Below are 21793 nucleotides of genomic sequence, written 5' to 3'. Positions count from 1 at the left end.
ACTGTGAACAATGAATATGTGATATTAAGTTTCTTAATAATAAATCTATACAAATAAAACCTACAGTAATTTCATGAACAAAGCTCCACATTTTCCACCTTATTTGGCCTAGTTACAGGAGCTGATGCAACCTGATGCAACCTGGTTGGATGAACACTTTGATAGGCTGCCCACAACAGATTAGCAACCTGATTTGGCCTCGTTACAGGAGCTGATGCAAACAAAGTTTTGATCCTTAAAACCTCCACATTTTCCCAATCATAAGCTGCCTTCTAAGTGTGTCATGCATTCTAATAAGCTTATCATACTCGTTGTTTGGTTCTTGGTTGTTTTCCAAGAGCATATTGACTCATAAGAAGTGTATTCAGACTAGTGAATCAAATCAAGGAAATCGGTTACAATATAGCCATAGGAATAAACAACCAAATTTCATTAAACTAAGGGAGAAAATCCATGAATCCTCACCTTGTTGCCTACACTTGCATCCACCTGTACAATTACAGATGCGCCTGTGTTCAGGCTAAAATCAATTAAATGTGTTCTCCCACATGCTAACCACGTGGTGGATTGGCTCATATAAAAACACCATAAACATAGCCGAAAAAAGGCCTTCCAGGGCCGAAAATTGAAAGCAACCCCCGAACCATTGCGGGGATGGCACGGGTAGCTTCCTCGTGTGAAATAGGACGTGTGGGGACGGATGGGACGTAATTAGCGCGTGTACGTTGGGCGTTGGTGTGAAATGCGCCATGAACTAAGTCGAAAAAAGGGCTTCGAGGGCCGAAAATTGAGAGCAGCCGCCGAACCACTGTGGGGATGGCACGGGTAGCTTCCCCGTGTCGAATAGGACCTGTGGAGATAGACGGGACGTAATTAGCACTTGTACGTTGGGAGTTGGCGTAAAAAACGTCATAAACTTAGCCGCAAAAAGGCCTTCAAGTGCCGAAAATTGAGAGCAGCCCCCGAACCATTGCCGGGATGGAATGGGTAGCTTCCTCGTGTCAAATAGGACTTGTGGGGACAGACGGGATGTAATTAGCACGTGTACGTTGGGAGTTGGCGTCAAAACGTCATAAACTTAGCCGAAAAAAGGCCTTTAAGGGCCGAAAATTGAGAGCAGCCCCCGAACCATTGCCGGGATGGAATGGGTAGCTTCCTCGTGTCAAATAGGACTTGTGGGGACAGACGAGATGTAATTAGCACGTGTACGTTGGGAGTTGGCGTCAAAACGTCATAAACTTAGCCGAAAAATGGCCTTTGAGGGCCGAAAATTGAGAGCAGCCCCGAACCAGCATTTGATGGGACGGGTAGCTTCCTCGTGTCAAAGACGACCTGTGGGGATAGACGGTACGCAATTACCACGTGTACGTTGCGAGTTGGCGTGAAAAACGCATAAAGCTTATACAAATATATATATGTTCTATAAGCATGTCTATATATGTACAGTTATGAGTAAAATATATATATGTTTACACATTAGACTAAACTTGACTTGGGGTTCACTTGGAAATTTCTTTGCACTTTCAATACAACTTAACGTGTAAAGGAACTATATTGAAGTTCCTAAATTCAAACAATATTTACATACAATTGCAATTACAATTGACATGCTTGCAATTTGTGTTTTGTAGATGGCTATAACTTTTTGTTTATAATGGAACTAATGGGTGTAATTTTTGTTGTGTAGATGGCTTTTGACATTGACATGTGGATCTTCTATTTTTTTGTCCGGAAGATAATTCACACTTATGCAAAGTTGGGAAGTTTTTTGTCGTCCTATACTTTTTGTGTGGACTGTGGATGCATGGAACATATAATTTTTGGAGCTTGTATTAATGGCTCTAGTATTAATTAATATAGATTACCTTTTGTCATGGTACATATTACCATAGTAATTTGTACCTTGTCAAATGGTCATTACAATGCATAGTATATAGTAAAACTGTTGTGTACAGAGGACATTGTTTTGGTAACGTATTTGGAATGTATGACATTATTTGTAATTGAAATATATAAAGTTGGTTCGTACATAAGTTTATATTATTATTTGTAGTTGGAGTATATATAGCAGATGTTCATTTTTGTTTCATCGTTCTAAGTGAAACATATATTACGGAATAGGTGATAATATATATAGGTTGTATACGTACAGGTTGCGGTGGATATATAATATAAAATAAAACTCGACAAAATGAAAATAAATGATGTTTTTGGTGACAATGAAATTGGTAGTTAAAAAAAAATAAATCTTTTGGCGACTAAATGTTTGGTAGTTAAAACTCAAACGACTTTTGGCGACTAATAATTTAGTAGCCAAAACAATTTCAAAATAGTTATGGCGACTAAATGTGTGGTAGCTAAAAATCAAAAGCCTTTTGGCGACTAAATATTTAGTAGGCAAACAACTCGAAAACATAATAAAATAATTATGGCCGACTAAGGTGTTTAGTAGCTAAAATCCAACATTTTTTTAGCGACTAAAGTTTTTCGTCGCCAAAATGCAGTAAGTAACTATGGCGACTAAAAATGTAGTAGGTGAAAGTTACAGTATTGGCGACTAAACATTTCGTCGCCGAAGACATTTTTCCTTTTTGCGACAAAAAAGTTTAGTAGCTAAATATGTGAGTTAAAGGAATTAATCAACCGATTCGGCGACTACCATTTTGGTCGCTAATATCCCTTATCAGCGACTACGGATCTTTTAGTCGCTAATATCTATTCTTTTTGCCTACTAACAGGTTAGTCGGTATAATACTACTTATGGCGACTAAATGTAGTTTAGTCGCTAATTCCTTAGGCGACTATGTATCCCCGACTAATCCAGCGACCAAATTATTTAGTCGGGAATGTCTTTTGGCGACGAAATTTAATACCTTTGGCGACTAAGTTTTTAGTCACCAAAAGTGTATTTTTTTGTAGTGTCGTCATCACGCATCCGTCCAAAATGCGGCGGATCGGTTCGGTTCGATCGATTTTGACGGATCGATATATCCGCTGCTCACCCCTAGCTAGCGGTATTTCAAAATTGAAAACTTCACCACTTTTGAGAGAGAACGAGAGAGAGAGAGAGAAAAGCAACGGCACTCCATTACTTTTGAGAGAGAGAGAAGCAACGGCACTCTTTTTAATTTTTTTTTTAATTTTTATTTTTTATGAGTAATGTTAAGAATCATAAAAAAAATATTATGAAAATGATTATGAAAGATTTTTCACTTTTGAATTATACTTAGAATAAAACACCACACACTAATCAAGCGATGAAAAATCTTTATGATACGTTTCATGATATTTTTTTCATGACTCTTAATATTATTCATTTTTTATAGAATAAAAATTGAAAGGTCTAATTTTAAATCTTTAAAGAGAATTCTAATGATATGATAAAGAGTAAGGCTCGCATATGATGTGATGTGTGTGTCTATATTTATTTTTTTTTATATTTGTTGTCACATTTCTTTAAAGTTTTAAAATTAGAACTCTCTATCATTATTTTTTTTTTATAATAGAGAAGTAAGGTTTCATTTGGAAAGATATTATTTTAATAATTTTTAATTTTTTAACTAAAATATAAGATAAAAAATTTATTATTATGAGATATTTTTTAATATTTTACCAAAATAAAAAAAAATAAATTTGTAACTTTTTAACATATAGTATTGATTTTTTTTAATAATTTTTTAATTTTTAAATTTAAAAATTAAATTGTCACACGAGGTTGAGACGCCTTTTTTTTTTTTTTTTTGAAGTGGATTAAAAGTTATTTATTATTTTTTAACCAATTTTTAGTCATATTTTTTTATATATGTTTAGAAAAAAAATTAAAAAGTTAATTTTTAATTATCTTTTCAAAATAACTTTATATTGTCGTTTGGCAAAAATTCTTTTGGTTGGCTTTTTAGAGTTGAGGTTTTTTTAGCTTAGGAAGTTGGGACTAAAAAGTTCGTTTGACAATTTTTTTTTAGTTTTTTTTTTCTAATTTTTGTGAGAAAAAAATGAAATAATTATGATTTAGATATGATGTTTCGTGTTACTAACTTATTTTGTATTTTGTGTTTTTTTAGTCCCAATTGGAATAGCCAAACGAAACCTATTTTAGTTGGTTATTTTAACCTAGATAAAAAAGTTGTGTTTGGGAAGGTAGTTAACTTCTTTTTTGCTTTTATAGTAGTTGATTTAATGATTACAAGAGAAAAAATAAAATGATTATGGATTAAATAAAAAAGTTGTGTTTGAGAAGGTAGTTGACTTCTTTTTTACTTTTATAATAGTTGATTTGATGATTACGAGAGAAAAAATAAAATGATTATGAATTAGATATGATATTTTATTTTATTGACTATTTTAACCTATTTAATATTTTAAAAAGTTATTTTAACTCAACCAGATTCCCCAACATGTTAAAGTGATTGTATATAGTAATAAGATCAGATTTTTTGAGAATTGGCAGTGTTTGGTAACTTAGTTTTTAGGTTTTTTTTTTATTTTTTTTCACTATAAGACAAATATTTTACAAAATTTAAAAAAATAAATCCAAACAAAAAATCACATCAAATTCCATAATTATTTTATTTTTTCTCTCACAAATATCATATCCAACCATAAAAAAATCTAACTATCATTCTAAACACAAAAAAAAATTTCTCTAATAAAATCCTATAACTAAAAAAATCTATAAAAAAATTCACTTCCTAAACACCCACAGAATGTGAATTGATTATTGTATCCTCAAACATGATAGAATTAAAGTATTATTTGACATCTACCCTGCTGGGAACCAGTACCCCGCATCCACGTGGGGGGCTGCAAGCGGTAAATAAAAAAAATAAAAAGTTATGAGCCAATCAGAAAACAAAACAGTGGGTGATCTGTATCAAACTCCTAAACCCGCTTCGAATGCCCATATGATCAAACATCAAATGCCTGTAGGAGTAGTATGTTTTTTTGACTTTCGTGACTCATATACACAAAATCATTTCCCAAAGCCATCAAACAAAAATTGGAAAAATTTGGTACTAAACCCACCCAGGTCGTGATTCATGACCTGTTAATTCGTCGTTTAATCTTCCATTACATGTACTACATATATAAAGCGTTTCCTTTTGCAATTTTTGTTTTCACATTTATCTTGTTTTCTTGATGCAAATTGAAGTGACACAGCAAACACACACACACTCTCTCTCTCTCTCTCTCTCTCTCTCTGTCTCTCTCTCTACGCATCTAGTATTAGATTCGATTGAGTTCTTCTCTGTCAATTGCGGTGTTCGATCGATTCATTTGCGTTGATTGGTTTGTGATTTGTGGTTGATTGAATGACCAGTCAACTGTTTTGAGGTTTTCGCAATGGAAAATACAGTATCAGGACGACTTGTGGGGTGGGAGACTCATGGTTTCCCAACCATGGAAGGCAAGTTTCTCAGTGTTCTTTTTTTTTTTTTTTTTTTTTTTTTTTGCTGTTTCTACTTTCTTGTTTTTGTTGATGTATCTCTATTGAAATTTTGTGTTTTCATGCTTTTATTCAGTTCGTAGATATGAGGATATGGTTTAAACTCATGCTTTGTTGTTTGTTTGTTTGTTTGGGGGTTGACCATATGGTGGTTTTCTGCGTTGTTGTAATGAAATAGTGATTTGATGAAAAATTGCGATTGTTGAGGATTGAGTATATGATTGAAGTTCGTGCTTTCTTGTTTTCTTGTTTTGTTTAGTTTGGGGAATTGCAATTGCTGAGGATTGATTTGAGTATATGGTTGATACTTATGCTTTCTTGTTTTGAAATGTGTTTTTTTGTTTTTGTTTTTGTTTGGGGATTGAGTATATGGTTGTTTTCTGCATTGTAGAAGTGAATAAATATTAATTGGATGACAAATTACAATTCCTGATGATTTGAATATATGTTTGAAACTCATGCTTTCTTGTTTTGAATTTTTCTTTTCTTTTTCTTTTTTTTATTTTATTTTCTTTTTTTGTTTGGGGATAGAGTATATGATTGTTTTCTGCATTGTTGTAGTGAATAGTGATTGGATGAAAAAATTGCATTTGCTGAGGATCGAGTGTATAGTTGAAACACATGCTTTCTTATTTTCTTGTTTCGTTGCCGTAACTATTGAAGCTCATGCTTTCTTGTTTTTTTGTTTTTTGTTTTTTGTGGTTTCGGGATAGAGTATATGATTGTTTTCTGCATTTTGTAGTGAATAGTGATTGGATGAAAATTTTCATTTGCTGAGGATACTCGTATATGGTCAAAACTCGTGCTTTCTTATTTTCTTGTTTTGTTGCTGTAACCATTGAAAATAATGCTTTCTTGTTTTCTTGTTTTGAATTTTGTTTTGTTTTGTTTTGTTTGGGGATAGAGTATATGATTGTTTCTGCATTCTTGTAGTGAATAGTGATTGGATGAAATTTTGCAATTGCTGAGGATTGATTATATGGTTGAAACTCATGCTTCTTGTTTTCTTGCCGTATCTATTGAAACTCATGCTTTCTTCTTTTCGAGTTTTGAATTTATTTTGTTTGGGGAGTATATGGTTTTTTCCTGGCTTTTTGTAGTGAATAGTGATTGGATGAAAAATTGCACTTGCTGAGTTATTGCTTTAGGATATATTGTTGGTTAAGTTGTTGTAGTGCTTTTGATCTTCTTTTGAGCTAATGGTAACTGAGTGTAAATTGACTTTGTGGTTTGTTTGAGAACTGAAATCTATTAGAAAAAGAATGGAATTACTTAATGGAGTGAATGGAATAACAATTTAATTTAAACTATATGATTGATGTTGGAAAAGAATCACTATGTTGTGCTTAATGGTTACTACTAGATTGTAATACCCTTTAGGCAGCTATTACTTGTACTTGTGCTCTTTGACACTGAATAGTGGAATGCAGCTGTCGGTGTGTCCAACTTACATTTTGATGTGCCTAAGAGACAGGCTTTTGTTTTGCTACATTTTTTTTTTCTTTTTTGCTGGACAAGTAAATGTTTTATGAGACGAGAAAAGCCCTCCAAATGGGAGTGGAACACTGGTCTGTACAAAGTATACTCGTGTATTGCTTGCTGCATCGTAAAGGCTTAGTTTGTAAATATCAAACACAGGTCTAAGTCAGAGGGCAGCTCTGTTGAGTTAATTAAGGATGTTGGGTTGGGACGCTGTGTAGGCGGGAAAAACTATAATTAGCAACTATTGCATGTGAAGTATTTGATTAAAAAATTAGATGAAAGAGTCATTTAGGTGACAGTTGAGATTAGAGAATCATGGTGTTAGGCATGTATGAAAAAAAATTTAAAAAGAAAAAGAAAGAAAACCAATGTTTCTAATATTTAGGAGTGTTGTAGTTGAAGTTGGGATGACCATGAAAAGTTGAGTTGATGTAATAAGGAAAGCCATGATAATCCTATGATGTAAGTGAAAATTCTATCATGTAATAAAGTAGAATAGTAAAATTGGACTCATATAGCTTTAGACGCCCATATTCTCTTTTCTTTTAGGGATGCTGTATGCATAACAAAAACCAATGATTGTGACATTTAGGAGTGATGTAGTTGAAGTTGGGGTGACCATGAAAGGTTTGTAGCAAGAAAGTCATGATAGCTTATGATTTAACTGAAAATCCTACCATATCATATAGCATAATGTTAAAATTGATTTTGTGTAGCTGCCCTAAGTACTGGATCAAGACTCCCCACCTCTCTATCCTTTCCTCCATGTTGTTCATATTGCTTTGTGTTATAATTGTAGGTTGATAGTTTTATTCTCGATTAATTTAAATTGTTATTTGGTGATGTTACTAGGTTTTGACCCACTATTTCTATGACTTCCTAGTTCTCTTTTATATTTCTTCATATGTCATGCTTATAGCTCACTGTGGTTCCTTATTGAATGGACAGATTTGGATGTTGGCAGCATCATGGAGGACGCCAAGACAAGATGGTTGAGGCCAAATGAGATTCATGCAATACTGTGTAACCCTAAATATTTCAGCGTCAACGTTAAGCCAGTGAACTTGCCAAAAAGTAACTACTGTTGATTGTAGCATGAACGGAATATAGTTATTGTTAACACAAGCTCCTCCCCCACCCTTCAGAATTTTCTTTTGCTATATTGTTTTAGTGTGTATGAACATAACTTGGCATCATATGTATCCATGTTGCCTATGTTCAAAAAAATTCAGCTCCTTGTACCCTCAGTCTTCTCAGTATGTATATCTGAAAATAATGACTATACTCACACCACAGGGAGCTCTGTGGCAGATTTTTAGCCATAAGTAAATAACTCAACCCTGTAGTTTATGGCTTTATTTAGTTTTTATGCTTGTTTGAGCCTCTTAATTAAGAGATGTTAACCATCTTACGGAAAGGTGGCCATAAGACACCTTTCAGTGTAGAAACTTCAATAAATATCTTGAGAGTTGAGATCACCACTATAATAAGAGGGCTGCACCTTCTGTGTTAGCATGCTTTTTAGGTACTGTAGATTGGGATTGATGAGAAACTAATTTGAAATAGGGACTGTTGTGTTCATAGAGTGAAGTGGAAGTGGAAAAAATGTGTAGAAAACTTCAATGGTATGGAATATTATTGCATGTGTTTTGATGCATATAGCAATTGCAAAGTTGTAAATGTTAAAAAGGATGATCTGTTGTCTCTTATACTGATCAATTATCATGTAATATATGATGTATTTAATTACTAAATTGATTAAGACTGGTCTCGCTAAGAAGCAGAATTGGGAAGGTGAGAAAAATGTTTGTGGTTGGTTGCACATTATTTCTTTACATGGTCAATTTGATTTTAATAACTATCTTGAAAGAAATTATATTTTAACTCTCTTTAATGAGTCACATGGGTGTTTTTTTTTTAATCAAGTAGGTTGCTTTTGAGTTGAGTGACTGCATGTACATTATGGCTCAAGAACTCAGATGTAAAATAGCCATTCTTAATTTGAATCCTATTATATACAACTCTTCTTTTGTTTATACATGTCAAGGTGATACCCATTGTTGAACAAATTTTGTATGTATTGCATTTTGTACTTGGTTTACAGTGAAGTTTGCAGCTTTTGAGGAAGTTTATTTATTAAAAAACTTCCATACCTCTCGATATTACTTGATAGTAGAATGTGGTTCTATCTAATCTTGGTTTTGTTGCAAATTAATAGGTGGCACAATCGTGTTGTTTGACCGTAAAATGCTCAGGAACTTTCGGAAAGATGGTTATAACTGGAAGAAAAAAAAGGATGGCAAGACCGTCAAAGAAGCTCATGAACACTTAAAAGTGAGATTTTTCAATTGTTAAATTTATGTATTTGGTGTGTTTATGCTTTATTTATGTGACTAATGGTAGCAAAAGAAGCTGCTGGTGTTCCTCCAACATGCATCCATATATATATGTTGGCAGTTAATACTTTTCATGGTCGTAGATTGCCAAAATTTTGTTAATTTTTATTTTATACTGAAACAGATGCGTTGTGGCTATGGTGGAGGTAACTCACAATATAATCTTAGATAGACTAAAGGGGCAAAAGAGGATGTGTGCTGCCTTAAGTTGAATTCAGTTGTGTGCTATGACTGCTCTATTATTGGTCCTATTAACTTTGCAGTTTGATTAATATTTGTTCTTGTTGCTCTGTAGTAGACATATGACATTTTACATTAAATTCTTATAATCTGACATAAATTTTTCATTCTTTTTGCCAATGAATAAAAAGAATCTATTGGTAAAGCCACCCGTGTTAAAAGATTTATTGACTCATAATACTTTTTGTAGTTGGAATAGGTTTGTTATAATTACATCATGAAAATTTAAGGGGACAAATGAAGTAGTCGATTGGAAGTTTCAATGGCTACAATAAAAGGCGTGTAAAATTCAATGTATAAAGAGAAATAGAGAATTGTATAGATATTGATTATATTATTGATTGATGTAGAATATGTTTACAATGATGCCTATATATAGAAGAGTAGAGTAGGTAGGTGTGTAGTAGGTGGAGTAGGTGGTAGTAGGTGGTAGTGGTATAGGTGTGTAGTAGGTGGAGTAGGTGGTAGTAGGTGGTAGTAGTAGGTTTTAACAGCCCCCGCAAACTCAAGGAGGAGAGACACAAATCAACTTGAGTTTGGAAAGAGTAACAAAATAAGAAAATACATAAAATAAAAGAGGATAGGAGACACTGTATGGTCGTGTCAGACAGTTGGTGAAGACACTGTATGGTGGTGTCAGACCGGTGTAGAATCAAACCGGAATCAATGTCGGAACAGTTTATGGGGTCATGTCGGACCGTTGGAAAAGCTAACCGGAATCAATATCGGGACAGTTTATGGGGTCATGCCGGACCGTTGTAAAAGATACTGTATGATTGTGTATATAGGCTGCCCAAAAGATATACATATAGATATATATATATATCGAGCCCTCAAAAGTCGCGCCCACTGCATCAAAAGCCGTGCCTGACAAAAAGCATCGAGCGGCGAGCCATCAAAAGGCGCGCCAGACACGCGGCGATGCACGTGAGCGACAGAGCGGCGTGTCGGCCTCGTCGTCATTGTCGATATAAACCAATGCGGAGGCTGTGTAAACCAAACCAGGCTGAAACCTCTGAGCATGGTCATTCTGAAACATGCTGTAACCAACCCGTTCTGACATTACCAGTCGGAAATCGCTGCTTCTCTGAAACACTCATCAACCCAAAACATGGCCTCTTCTTCCCGTGGTCTACTCACTCTCTTTCCAGACCTCAACGAGTCCACAAGAGAGAGAACTGGTGCGGTTGCCCTTGAACCTCAACCAAGCGCCCTGAGTTTGCTCCGTTGACCTTTCCTATGCGGTCTGTGGAGCAAAGAATGGCAGCACAATCAGATATTGAGGCCAATCAGTATACATTGAAGTCATGTGTGGAGACGATGACGGCAGTCACAAACTTGTCGCACCGGCTTCAGAGTAGGACAAATGAGGTGCAGCAGTTAAACGCCCAACTGGCTTTGCTCCAGCGCATGTATAAGGATGCGCGAGCAGAAATATGTGTACTAAAGGCGGAAAACAAGGAGCTGAAGCGGAAGGCTACCGTTATGTTCCGATTTGGAGGTCCGCCATATGCTGCAGTGGAGGAGCAGGAGGGAGTGAACGTGCTCGGCGGCGCGGGAAACACAGAGGCATCACCGTCAAGGGCCGCCCAGGACATAAGCAAGAAAAAGAGACCGGCGGCAGAGTAGAGAAGAAAAATCCCGCCTGTGGATGTGGTGGTTGTGGTTTGGGTTGGTTTGTTGTTTTTGTTTTGGTTTTTTTTTTTTTTGTGTAAAATTGTGATCGGGGTTGATCCCCGGCATGAAGAAATGACAAGTGTGTGGAATGTTTGTGGTGTTATTTTGGTGTTGTTGTTTTGTTGAATAATAAAAATAAAATAAAATAAAATAAAAAATAGAAAAAATAAATAAATAAATATTTTTTGGATGGATGATTTGAGAAAGATCGTTTTTTTTTTTTTTTTTTTTTTTTTAATAAAAAATATATACTCCCTCCGTCCCAAAATATTAGTCCCTTATTCCATTTTTCATTGTCCCAAAATATTAGTCCCTCTTTATAAATCAAGTACAAAAATAATGTAAATTTCCTATTTTGCCCTTCTTTTAAATTAATAAACAATTTAAAAAGTACAATTATGACATTGATATTCTCAAAAAATGTACTATCAAAAGGGTAATTTTGGAAAACCAACTTTTTTCAAATGCAATAAGTGTACTACCAAAAAAAGTTGGATTCCCCAAAAGGGACCAATATTTTGGGACGAAGGGAGTATATATTCTATATACTCTAGTGGGATGAATGATGGGTTCTGGCAACATCACATTGTGTGGGGTGTGGAGCTTGACAAAATAAAGAGTGGGAATCATGAGATGGGTTCTACTTTTGTCTGTGTAGAGAGAGGTTTGGTTTTTAAAGTAAGGGGAATCATGGATATGATTAAAGTGGGTCTAGTGGAGAGAAAGGGACCAGAGAGAGAGAGAGCTCGAAGGAAGTCTGAGTGTGGCTCTAATGCCGTGTGTGTCTCCATGGTGTGTTCGGTGTCCATGTTGATTTCAGCCCCTCTGTATGTCTTCCATGGAATGGAGAAAAAGATGGTGTGTCGTTGGGTGTGCTGGGTCTCCCTCTCTAAAACCGTTTGGGTGTATGGGTATGGTGGGTGTGTTGAGTGTGTGTCCTCTCTCTCTCTAAACCAGCTGGATCTCCTCCCTCGCTCTTATCTTGAATCTGAAAGTTCCATCGCAAGCTCGGCTCGAAGCGATAATGGTCCGATGAATGATGATTTGTACATCGAATGGCTTGGCGATGATGATTCAGATCTTCGAAACTTGAGAGATGGATCTGGAAGCAACGGATTTGGATCTCACGGTGGTTTTGATGGAGAGAGAAGGCGGGGAGAAAATATCCGGCGGTGGAGGCGGCGGATTCTATTGCGGTTACGGATGAATAGGCTAGGGCTTCACGATCTGAGAGAGAGAAAGAGAGAGGCACCTAATCTTGGGACTCCAGCTCATATTGCTGGAGCAGTTGCTTGCAACCAGACAAGGGCTCATCCTTCATAAAGCCCATTGCATTGGCAAAACGGGTGTCTGAAGTCATTCCGTTGTTTCGGGTAAGGATCACACGTGCACGGTCCCGTCCTGGGTCTGCAGATTGACAGTCACTCTGTGGGCTGCTAACAAGCATTGCATCACAAAGCTGGTCCTTGTGGTCTTCTTTCACCATGATTGTGTATTTTCCCGCCTCGTTGGTTTCTCCGTCAATGCTGTATAGGAGTGTCTCTTTGTTTCTGTCTTTGCATTCGACTTTAACCTTGGCACCTGAAATGGGGGTGGTGAGGGCGGTCTCGTAGCCAGCACGGCACGTGTCGCAGTAAACCTTACCCTCCAGGACGAGCGGATTCGCCGCATGCCGAGCGGCACTAACGAGCGCCGGGAGCACACAGAGCGCCGGGAGCAACACCATTCTCGCCATTGTTAGAGAAAGGGAGGGAGAGAGGCGCCCGTTAGGCTTTCATTGCCAACACTGATGTCTTTCACGACGACAGCTCGACGCCGATGTTCTTCACAAGCGGCATTCTTCACGACGACGGCGCGATGGCAGATATGGTTTCTGCGGTGCTGGTGCCGGTGGCAGAGGAGGAGATATCAATGATTTGCCCATGGATGAAAGTCAGGCCCCAGGTGACACTCCATTAGCAAGGCAAGATCTGAACGAAAGCACTCTGGATCTTAGTTTGGGCTTCAAGGACCATGATGGCCACCTTGATTCGGATGTGAAAACAAACTGAAGTAAAGATAGCAAAGAATGTGTTGATCTTTGTTCAGGAGTAAAGGTATGTGTAGACAACTCCAGCGGGCAGCGAAGGCAAAGTTGCCGGCCGGCGGGAGAAGGAAATACAGGCCTAAATCTTATAGCTCTGATACCATGTAAAATTCAATGTATAAAGAGAAATAGAGAATTGTATAGATATTGATTGTATTATTGATTGATGTAGAATATGTTTACAATGATGCCTATATATAGAAGAGTAGAGTAGGTAGGTGTGTAGTAGGTGGAGTAGGTGGTAGTAGGTGGTAGTGGTATAGGTGTGTAGTAGGTGGAGTAGGTGGTAGTGGTAGGTTTTAACAGGGCAGACCAGAATGAAACACAGATCAGGCTGAAAATATGCAAAATCAGATTTTAGGGACTGATTTTTGCAATTTTCGGCAAGTAAGGCTTGAATTCCATGAGTTGTGGGTGGGTCTATAAAACAAACCAAACTACTTGAGCTCAACTAGGTGTAAACTTGTTCCAGATTGGCTCATTACGTAAATAAGACAAGCTTGAACACATTTTGAAGCTCATTAATTTTTGAGCTTGGATTAGGGCTGCAAATGAACCGAGTTGTTTGCTAGTTCGGCTCGGCTCAGCTCAATTAGGGCTCGGTTCAACTCGATTTGCTAAATAAATAAACAAGCTTGAGCCAAATTTTTAGTCTTGTTCAGTATTTATATAAATAATAGGATAAATAACATATAAATAAAATTATCCTATTATTTTTACATTATCGAGCTTTGAGCCAAGTTCGAGTTTCATCAATATTAACGAGCCGAGCTAAGCTCGAGTTTGATTAATTTTCGAGTCGAGCTTGTGTTGGACATTCGAGCTCGATAAACAAACAAGTTGAGCTCGAGCACTGCAAAACTTGACTTGGCTTGGCTCGTTTGCAGTTCTAGCTTGGCTCAATGAGTTTATCTACACCATAGAAATGTATAAAAAAACTCATGCCACTTGAGCTTGGCTCGATTGAAGCTCATTTGAGATTGGCTCAAAATAAACAAATTAAGCTTGAACAAACATGGAGGGATTTGTTAATTTATTTATGGTTATATTTTGTGGTTTCTGAAACATCAATATACCATGTAAAAAAACTAAAGTTTGATGTTATTTCTTTTTATTCAAAACTCAAACAATTAATGTTATTCTTAAAACTGATTTGGCCGAAATGTCCATTTTCGTTGAATTAACCTTGCATCAATAAAATTACTAACGCATGCCTTTTTGTTTCAAGTACAGGTTGGTAACGAGGAAAAGATCCATGTATACTATGCTCATGGTGAAGATAATTCAACCTTTGTCCGCAGATGTTACTGGCTACTTGATAAGTATGCAATGGTTAAAGCTTATGCGGTTCCATGAATCACCCTTTCCTACTTATTTCCTGTGTTAACCACTCCGATGATAAGAAGTTGTAATTTCTACTCATTGACATGACTTATAAATAAAGGTTGCTTATGCTAAGTTTTAACTTCTCTTAGTTGGAATTTTGTTTCAGGACGCTGGAACACATAGTTCTCGTTCATTATCGTGAAACACAAGAGGTTGGTCTCTTATGTACCTCATTAGAACTCTCTTTCCTTCATGCACACGTCAGATGTTAATGTTTACAAGTTTTTTTTTTTTCCTTCATGTTTTTGGATTGTTGTAAGATTGGGAAACTAGTTAAACATGTTTAAAGGACATGTTAATTTATGAATGGCATTGGTTTTTACCAAACTCTTGATATCTGTTATAGATGTATTCATAAATAAAAAAATCAATTTGTCCTAGCTATTTCTCTGCATTTACAAACCTAAGATTTTTATAATGTTCCGGGATACAAGTCTATTAAATCATAAAATTTTCACTGGAGACTAGTTTTTAGGCGCCTGAAACAACCTCAGTTGAATTCTTTAAGACACACCTCAAAGTGTATGGCACGCCCAACATGCTAGTAACTTGTCTTAAGGAAGGGGCCACAAGTATTAATAAAGTAGGAATCCCATCACAAAAATGAACTGAATTTTTTTTTATCTGACAATTATTCTATATAAGTTCTTTGAAGTTAAAAAAGGGGCTTTAACACTCGGAGGCTTTTTGTCATGCTAAGGTGTTTTAGTTAACCTAATTGGTTCTTTAAAGGTTCTAGCAATACATGAACACAAATACCTTAGTTGCTGCTTTATTAGACCCCTTTTGGATCTTTAATTTAAATTTCATTTGCTTATATTAATAAAAAAAATTATTGTATGCATTCCTATATGCATTTTTTTCTTGTGTATGGTAATTTGCACATATATATATCCTTGATCTTTTCTTTTCTTTTCTTTTCTTTTCTTTTTGGAGGGGCTTGGGGAATGACCGCTTGAGGTTAAAATGTTTTTTGTTGCTGTATCACCATTAGAAACGTTGATAAGATTCACATTTGTGATTGGTTAAATGGTTAGTGAGACATGCATAGCAAATACATCAAGGTGACAGGTTTATTGTGGTGCTGCCCAAAAGGCTGTAGATCTATTCAGTAGTTGTCAAATATTGAGGCAACTGTTCAATGGTGGAGATTTAAAGGTTTTTTAACCTTGTTTTGTTAAAAGAAAGTCCAAGCTCTTCACAAAATAATATAAGCCCTAGCTGTGTCACATCAACTTCAGAGGTCAACCTCTGACATAACCATCATAGGCACCAAAGTGTAAATGAGAAGACAGGATAAATTGCAATTTACAAACATTGATGGATATGCTTAACCTGGTCCCTAGGACAAATTATTTATGTTTTTTGTTTTCTCATTCACTTTAAGACTTAACAATTGGTGCTAACTATATAATGGGCTGTGGTTGGTCATCACTCTGTTGCAGGGTTCCCCCGCCACCCCTGTGAATTCAAATTCTAGGTCAGCACTCTCTGACCAATCTGCTTCTTGGCTCTTATCAGAAGAAAGTGATTCTGGGGCTGATCCAGTGTATCATGCTGCTGAGAAAGCACAATTAGGTTATGGTAATGGAACTTGTGAAAGGGCTTTTTTCTTTCAGTTTACTGTAACAAAAGTTCGGGGGAACTTCTGAATTACCCTGGTCTTCATAACAAATAAGTTCTTTGTTTCTATTTGCTGAAATTACCACTATTCTTTATCATGATGATGGCTAATTTCTGAACTTACATATGTAATTAATGTCAAGATCACTCTAATTGTTTTTTTCCCTTTGAAAATTGCTGTCTTACATTCTAATTATTCTCTCTTGGTGACACAACAGAGCCTGGTGGCAGTATGACCCACAAAAATCATGAAATGACACTTCATGAGATCAATACACTGGAATGGGAAGAGCTTTTAGTGCTAGATGATCCCAGCAAGTTGAGTGCACCTGATGGAGGTAGTTAACTTGATGCTTCTTGTAGCAGAGCTAGAAATTTCTCAGGGAACCAGTGGTCTTGTACTTTTTATGGAATACATTTTTTTTCAAGTGTTTTTTATATTTATTATATCTGGATTTTTGTGACAGGAAAAACTTCATGCTTTGAGCAGCAGAATCAATATGAAACAAATGGATTGACAACTAATGTAAGTCTCTTTTTCTCTCTTTCTCTCTTGACCTTTTATCTCTACTGACATTTGCTATATGACTTACTGAAATCTTACTTACAGAAGTAAGAAAATGACGTAAAGTTATTCAGATCTTCTCTGCATAATGAAGCTTAACTTTTTTGTTACCTGTCTTGAAAGTTTTTTGTGGTTAGAAAATTGAGAGAGAAAAAAAACCTGTTGAATGGTATAATATTTTGCACCTGATTGAAGCTATGGTGTCATGATTGTTTGGAGAAACTGGACAAGTGAGTTTAAGTCGATGTACCTGTGTTTGGCAGTGGAACTGGAGACAAGATATTAAACAAGAGAAGAATAAAGTTGTAGTTTAGTAGGGTATATCTCTGATTTATCAATTCACCCTATAGAAGAGATATCTCATTATTATGTGTTAACAATTCACATTGGCATAGTGAGACTGAATTTTTCCTTTGTATGGCTTAAATGCTGAGGCTCTATGGCTGCCGATATGCTTAGAAGTTAAATTTGAGATGCAACTTTAACATCTACTATTCCTTCGCTTATTTAATTATTGATTCTTCTTCAAAGTAGTTTCCTGCCATTACAGTTTTGCTATTACAAGTAATTTATCAACTTTTGGTGGCTTGCTTGTCCAATTGTGATGCTGTTGTTGTATTAGTAGTCTTGCCGAGTCAACATATATTATTAACTTTAACTTGGATACCCTGACTTGTACATCTATCTACATAATCGGGTACCTTCCACTAAACTAAGCCACTACAATGTTTGCATCACGGAATTTTTGTTGAACTTAATCACTTCATCATTGCTTCTTTCTTTAATGCAGCATGATTTAGCAATGTTTTACATTTGCAGGGTAACATTATCCCATCAGCCAACAAATTACCTACAGAAAATTCTTTCAGGAGTCTCTCTGAGCCAATTGCCCGGAGTAATTCCATTCATTTCAATATATTGGAGAATCTTCGCTTGCAGATGATGGAAAGTCAAACAAATTCAAATTTGCAGAAAAAGGATTATCAACTGGGAACAGTGGGCACTGGTGAGACTTTAGACATTATTGGTAAGGATGGTTTGCAAACACAAGACAGCTTCGGAAGGTGGATTAACTACATCATGGCTGATTCTCCAGGATCAGTAGATGATCTGGAATTTTCAATTCAGAGTAGTCACGAATCATCTACGTCACCAATGATGGATCATCTTCAATCATCTGTTCCAGTACAAATTTTCACTATTACTGATGTCTCTCCTGGATGGGCTTTTTCAACTGAAGAGACAAAGGTTCTTTCCTTTGTGACAACTTTGTTACTATTTGTCATCTGGTTGTTTGTGCACATTTTCTATAGGGGAAATACAAAAAAAAAAAAAAAATCTCCAGGGTTCTACCCGAATACCAACTTAAACCCTATCTTTCTAATTGCTTCAATTTATATCTTAAACTTATAAAATGGTCCCAATTTAGACCACCATCCATCTCCATTTGAATACACTGATGGAGAAGGATATTTTCCTCATTTTCTCGGATAAATTTGGTCAATATACCCTCCTCCTTCCACAATCTTCTTATCTCACAGTACACACCACCATCATCAGTGTCAACCACCTTCACTACCAGCTAGAACCACAACCAGCTGCCACCCCCACCCTCCTCAACAGACCCTCAGTTTACTGCATGGGCTAGTTTATGAACACTCTAAAATTAGTCAGTTATATTTCTTGTCTTAAAAAATGATTTCTGATTGGGGAATGAACTTCTTTTCTATGTCTCTATTACTAATTACTAACAGTTGAGTATTGTTTTCAACAAATTGCTGACCTTGCAATAATTACTGTTGCAGATCCTCATCACTGGATTTTTTAATGATCCACATCTTGCAAAATCTGATATATATTGTGTATGTGGAGATGCATGTGGTCCTGCAGAAATTGTCCAATCTGGAGTGTTCCGCTGTTTGGTTTCACCACATACCCCTGGATCAGTAAATCTTTATTTGAGTTTTGACGGTCATAATCCCATCAGCCAAGTTCTGACCTTTGAGTATCGCGCTCCTTTGACGGGCAACTGGATGATCTCTGCAGAAGAAATGTCAAATTGGGAAAAGTTTAGAGTTCAGATGAGGCTTGCTCACTTGCTATTTTCTACCTCTAAGAGCCTTAACTTTCTATCAAGTAAAGTATCGCCAGATACCCTCAAAGAAGCCAAAAAGTTTGCGCACAAAACCTCCCACATTGCTGATGGTTGGGCATATATGATTGAGTCAATTGAAAATAACAAAATCTCTTTTCAACAAGCCAAGGACAGCTTGTTTGAGCTTGCCTTAAAGAACAGACTATATGAATGGCTGTTGGAAAGAGTAGTTGAAGGGTGTATAACTTCTGACCGTGATGAGCAAGGTCAAGGAGTAATCCATTTGTGCTCTATCCTAGATTATACGTGGGCTGTCTACCCATTTGCCTGTTCTGGCTTATCATTGGATTATCGGGACAAATTTGGATGGACGGCTCTTCATTGGGCTGCATATTGTGGAAGGTACAGAGTTCTTGTTTGACATATCAAATTTTAGAAAATCCATTACATCACTACATAGGTTGCTGAATATGATTATTGGGACTCCTGAGGAGAAACTTAGTCTTTCCTTTTTGCTGTCATGTGTACTTGGTGCTTCTTCATTTGTACTGATTTTCCATTTTTTTTTAGTTGTCAATATCATAGATGTTTTTCTAACAATGTTTTCCTATTTGTGGCTGATATATTTCCTTTGTTGTTGGATTTTGATAACTGCTTTTGATGTGTCATTGTTTATATTTTGAAAATCTCCATTTTCAGGGAGAAAATGGTTGCTGCTCTTCTGTCTGCAGGAGCCAAGCCAAACTTGGTCACAGACCCAAATTCAGAAAACCCCGGTGGATGCACTGCAGCTGATCTTGCATCAATAGAAGGTTATGATGGTTTAGCAGCTTATCTAGCAGAAAAGGGTTTAGTGGAACACTTTAAGGAGATGACAATAGCTGGAAATGTCAGTGGCTCGTTGCAAACTAGCACACCTGACTCAGTAAACCTCAGGAACCTCAGCAAAGAGGAGCTGTATCTGAAGGACACTCTGGCAGCCTATCGGACGGCTGCTGATGCCGCAGCCCGCATACAGGCTGCATTCAGGGAACACTCCTTTAAGCTACGGGCAAAAGCAATTGAGTTTTCCAATCCAGAGAATGAAGCACGTAGCATAATTGCAGCAATGAAAATCCAGCATGCCTTCCGCAACTATGAATCACGAAAAACGATGGCAGCTGCTGCCCGAATTCAACATAGGTTCCGCACTTGGAAGACCCGAAGAGAGTTTCTCAATATGCGATGTCAAGTTATCAAAATTCAAGTAAGCCCTCTCCACTGTACTCTTGCGAGTCCAGTTGATATTTTGTCCAGAACACACCTAAGCAGAGTCATATAGTGGATGGACAACTCCTAATCAAGCACGAGTTGCTTTTAGCGTGTGTCAATTTTATGTCAGCTGACTCTCTGTGTGCGCTATATGTATTTCAACTTACTCAATCCCCCATTTGGTTTGCTTAAATTCCTAAGTCAGGCTGAGCCACATGGCTTCTTAAAAGCCAATGGTTGCGGATCTGAGCATTATGAGTCCCTATTGGATTTAATAAGAGCAGGGTTTGGAAAATGGTTTTTTTTTTGAAGGGAAAAGTGCATTGAATGGGAACAAATCAAATAATTGCATTTTTATGGAGGTGTAAGTGAAGCCTGTGTCCGGTTTTTAAGTCCTATGTTTTATGCACATTATCAAGGTTTATTATAAGGACTAGTTCTAAATACTAAAAGTAATGTCCTCATTTTTAATTTTTTGTGACTATTAACTGCAATCCTATTCTCTTGATTTGATCAATTCAGTAGAAACTAATTAACTCAACTTTATCTGATGCAGGCAGTTTTCAGGGGCTTCCAAGTCAGGAAGCAGTATCGGAAGATTACTTGGTCCGTTGGAGTGCTTGAAAAAGCAATTTTACGTTGGCGTATGAAGAGAAGAGGCTTTCGTGGGTTTCAGGTTCTCCCTGCTGAAGCTGCGAACGATCCAATGCAAGAAAGTGATGTGGAGGAGGACTTCTTCCGAGCAAGCAGGAAACAAGCTGAACAGCGTGTTGAGAGGTCTGTTGTTCGAGTCCAAGCCATGTTTCGTTCAAAGAAAGCACAACAAGAATATCAGATGATGAAGTTGGCCCACAACCAAGCTAGGGTATGCAAATTTTTTTATTTTTTATTTTTATTTTCTGAACTTAGTTACAATTGAATATGTTAATCACTTAACCAAATTCACTTTATTTTGTGCAGCTGGAATATGAAGGACTTGTCTCTCCTGACATTGATATGGGATGATGAGAGATTGTTAGAGAGTTTCATAGGTTTCAGGCATGATTTACTTCAATCTAGAGTGCTAGGCAGTTTACAGTATTCCCCCATGAAAAAGAAAATGTTTTGAAGGGCAAGTTTGTGTTCTTGGCTGTAAATGTACATCTTGTAAATACCTAGATCAATATAGTCTTGTAAATTTGGCCCGTTTTATGAAAGAGTTATGTTAGAGACCCCGAATAATCTACTAAATTTTCTACCAAAACTCTCTCACAGGTGTGGGACCCACACACATATAAGTTTGTGTAGATCCCACACTCATGTGAGAGGTTTAGTGAAAATTTTGGTAGATTATTTGGGGTCCATAGCATTTTCCTTTATGAAATGAGGGCACCATGGTTTCTGTTTTCTTCAGCCTCGCAGGTTGGGCATCGATGTTATTTCTGTCTTTTGATGTCTTGCGTAGGTTGGTTATGTTTTTGTTTGTGCACTTAGGTGCGTGCCTTGATCTCATTGTACTATCTCTTTTTTTGGTAATAAAATTTCTTGCCAAAAAAATGGTTTCAGTTTC

The 21793-nt window shown here is 36.6% G+C and overlaps 2 protein-coding genes across 5 annotated transcripts; one reads left to right on the top strand and one right to left on the bottom strand.

The window, feature by feature from the left end:
- The first annotated feature begins 4880 nt into the window (after positions 1-4880).
- LOC114294638 (calmodulin-binding transcription activator 5) lies at positions 4881-21793 on the top strand. Of its 4 annotated transcripts, none has more exons than XM_028238767.2 (13): positions 4881-5404; positions 7874-7999; positions 9144-9259; positions 14558-14646; positions 14817-14862; positions 16156-16288; positions 16552-16671; positions 16801-16859; positions 17718-18146; positions 18704-19395; positions 19693-20239; positions 20801-21109; positions 21205-21793. In XM_028238767.2, exons 1-13 carry the CDS (start codon positions 5341-5343, stop codon positions 21247-21249), a joined length of 2775 nt encoding a protein of 924 aa, XP_028094568.1. In that variant the 5' UTR covers positions 4881-5340; the 3' UTR covers positions 21250-21793. The 4 variants fall into 4 exon arrangements, with proteins under 4 accessions (XP_028094568.1, XP_028094567.1, XP_082737715.1 ...); XM_028238766.2 differs by having other exon boundaries at positions 16156-16294; XM_082881589.1 differs by having other exon boundaries at positions 5021-5404; positions 14558-14732; positions 16156-16294.
- On the bottom strand, positions 12486-12992 carry LOC145796458 (protein DOWNSTREAM OF FLC-like). Its single transcript, XM_082881590.1, has one exon. The coding sequence runs from the start codon at positions 12971-12973 to the stop codon at positions 12491-12493; it is 483 nt and encodes a 160-aa protein (XP_082737716.1). The 5' UTR covers positions 12974-12992; the 3' UTR covers positions 12486-12490.

The sequence above is a fragment of the Camellia sinensis genome, chromosome 7 (genome assembly GCF_055761805.1).
Source record: "Camellia sinensis isolate YWXY chromosome 7, ASM5576180v1, whole genome shotgun sequence".
Classification (NCBI taxonomy): Eukaryota; Viridiplantae; Streptophyta; class Magnoliopsida; order Ericales; family Theaceae; genus Camellia; species Camellia sinensis.
This window is presented reverse-complemented; position numbering and strand designations above follow the sequence as displayed.

Coding starts and splice junctions, on each gene's coding strand:
- LOC145796458 (XM_082881590.1), bottom strand. CDS start 12,973: ATGGCGAGAATGGTGTTGCTCCCGGCGCTCTGTGTGCTCCCGGCGCTC.
- LOC114294638 (XM_028238766.2), top strand. CDS start 5,341: ATGGAAAATACAGTATCAGGACGACTTGTGGGGTGGGAGACTCATGGT. Junction 9,260..14,557: donor AAGCTCATGAACACTTAAAA/GTGAGATTTTTC, acceptor TTTCAAGTACAG/GTTGGTAACGAGGAAAAGAT. Junction 14,863..16,155: donor ATTATCGTGAAACACAAGAG/GTTGGTCTCTTA, acceptor ACTCTGTTGCAG/GGTTCCCCCGCCACCCCTGT.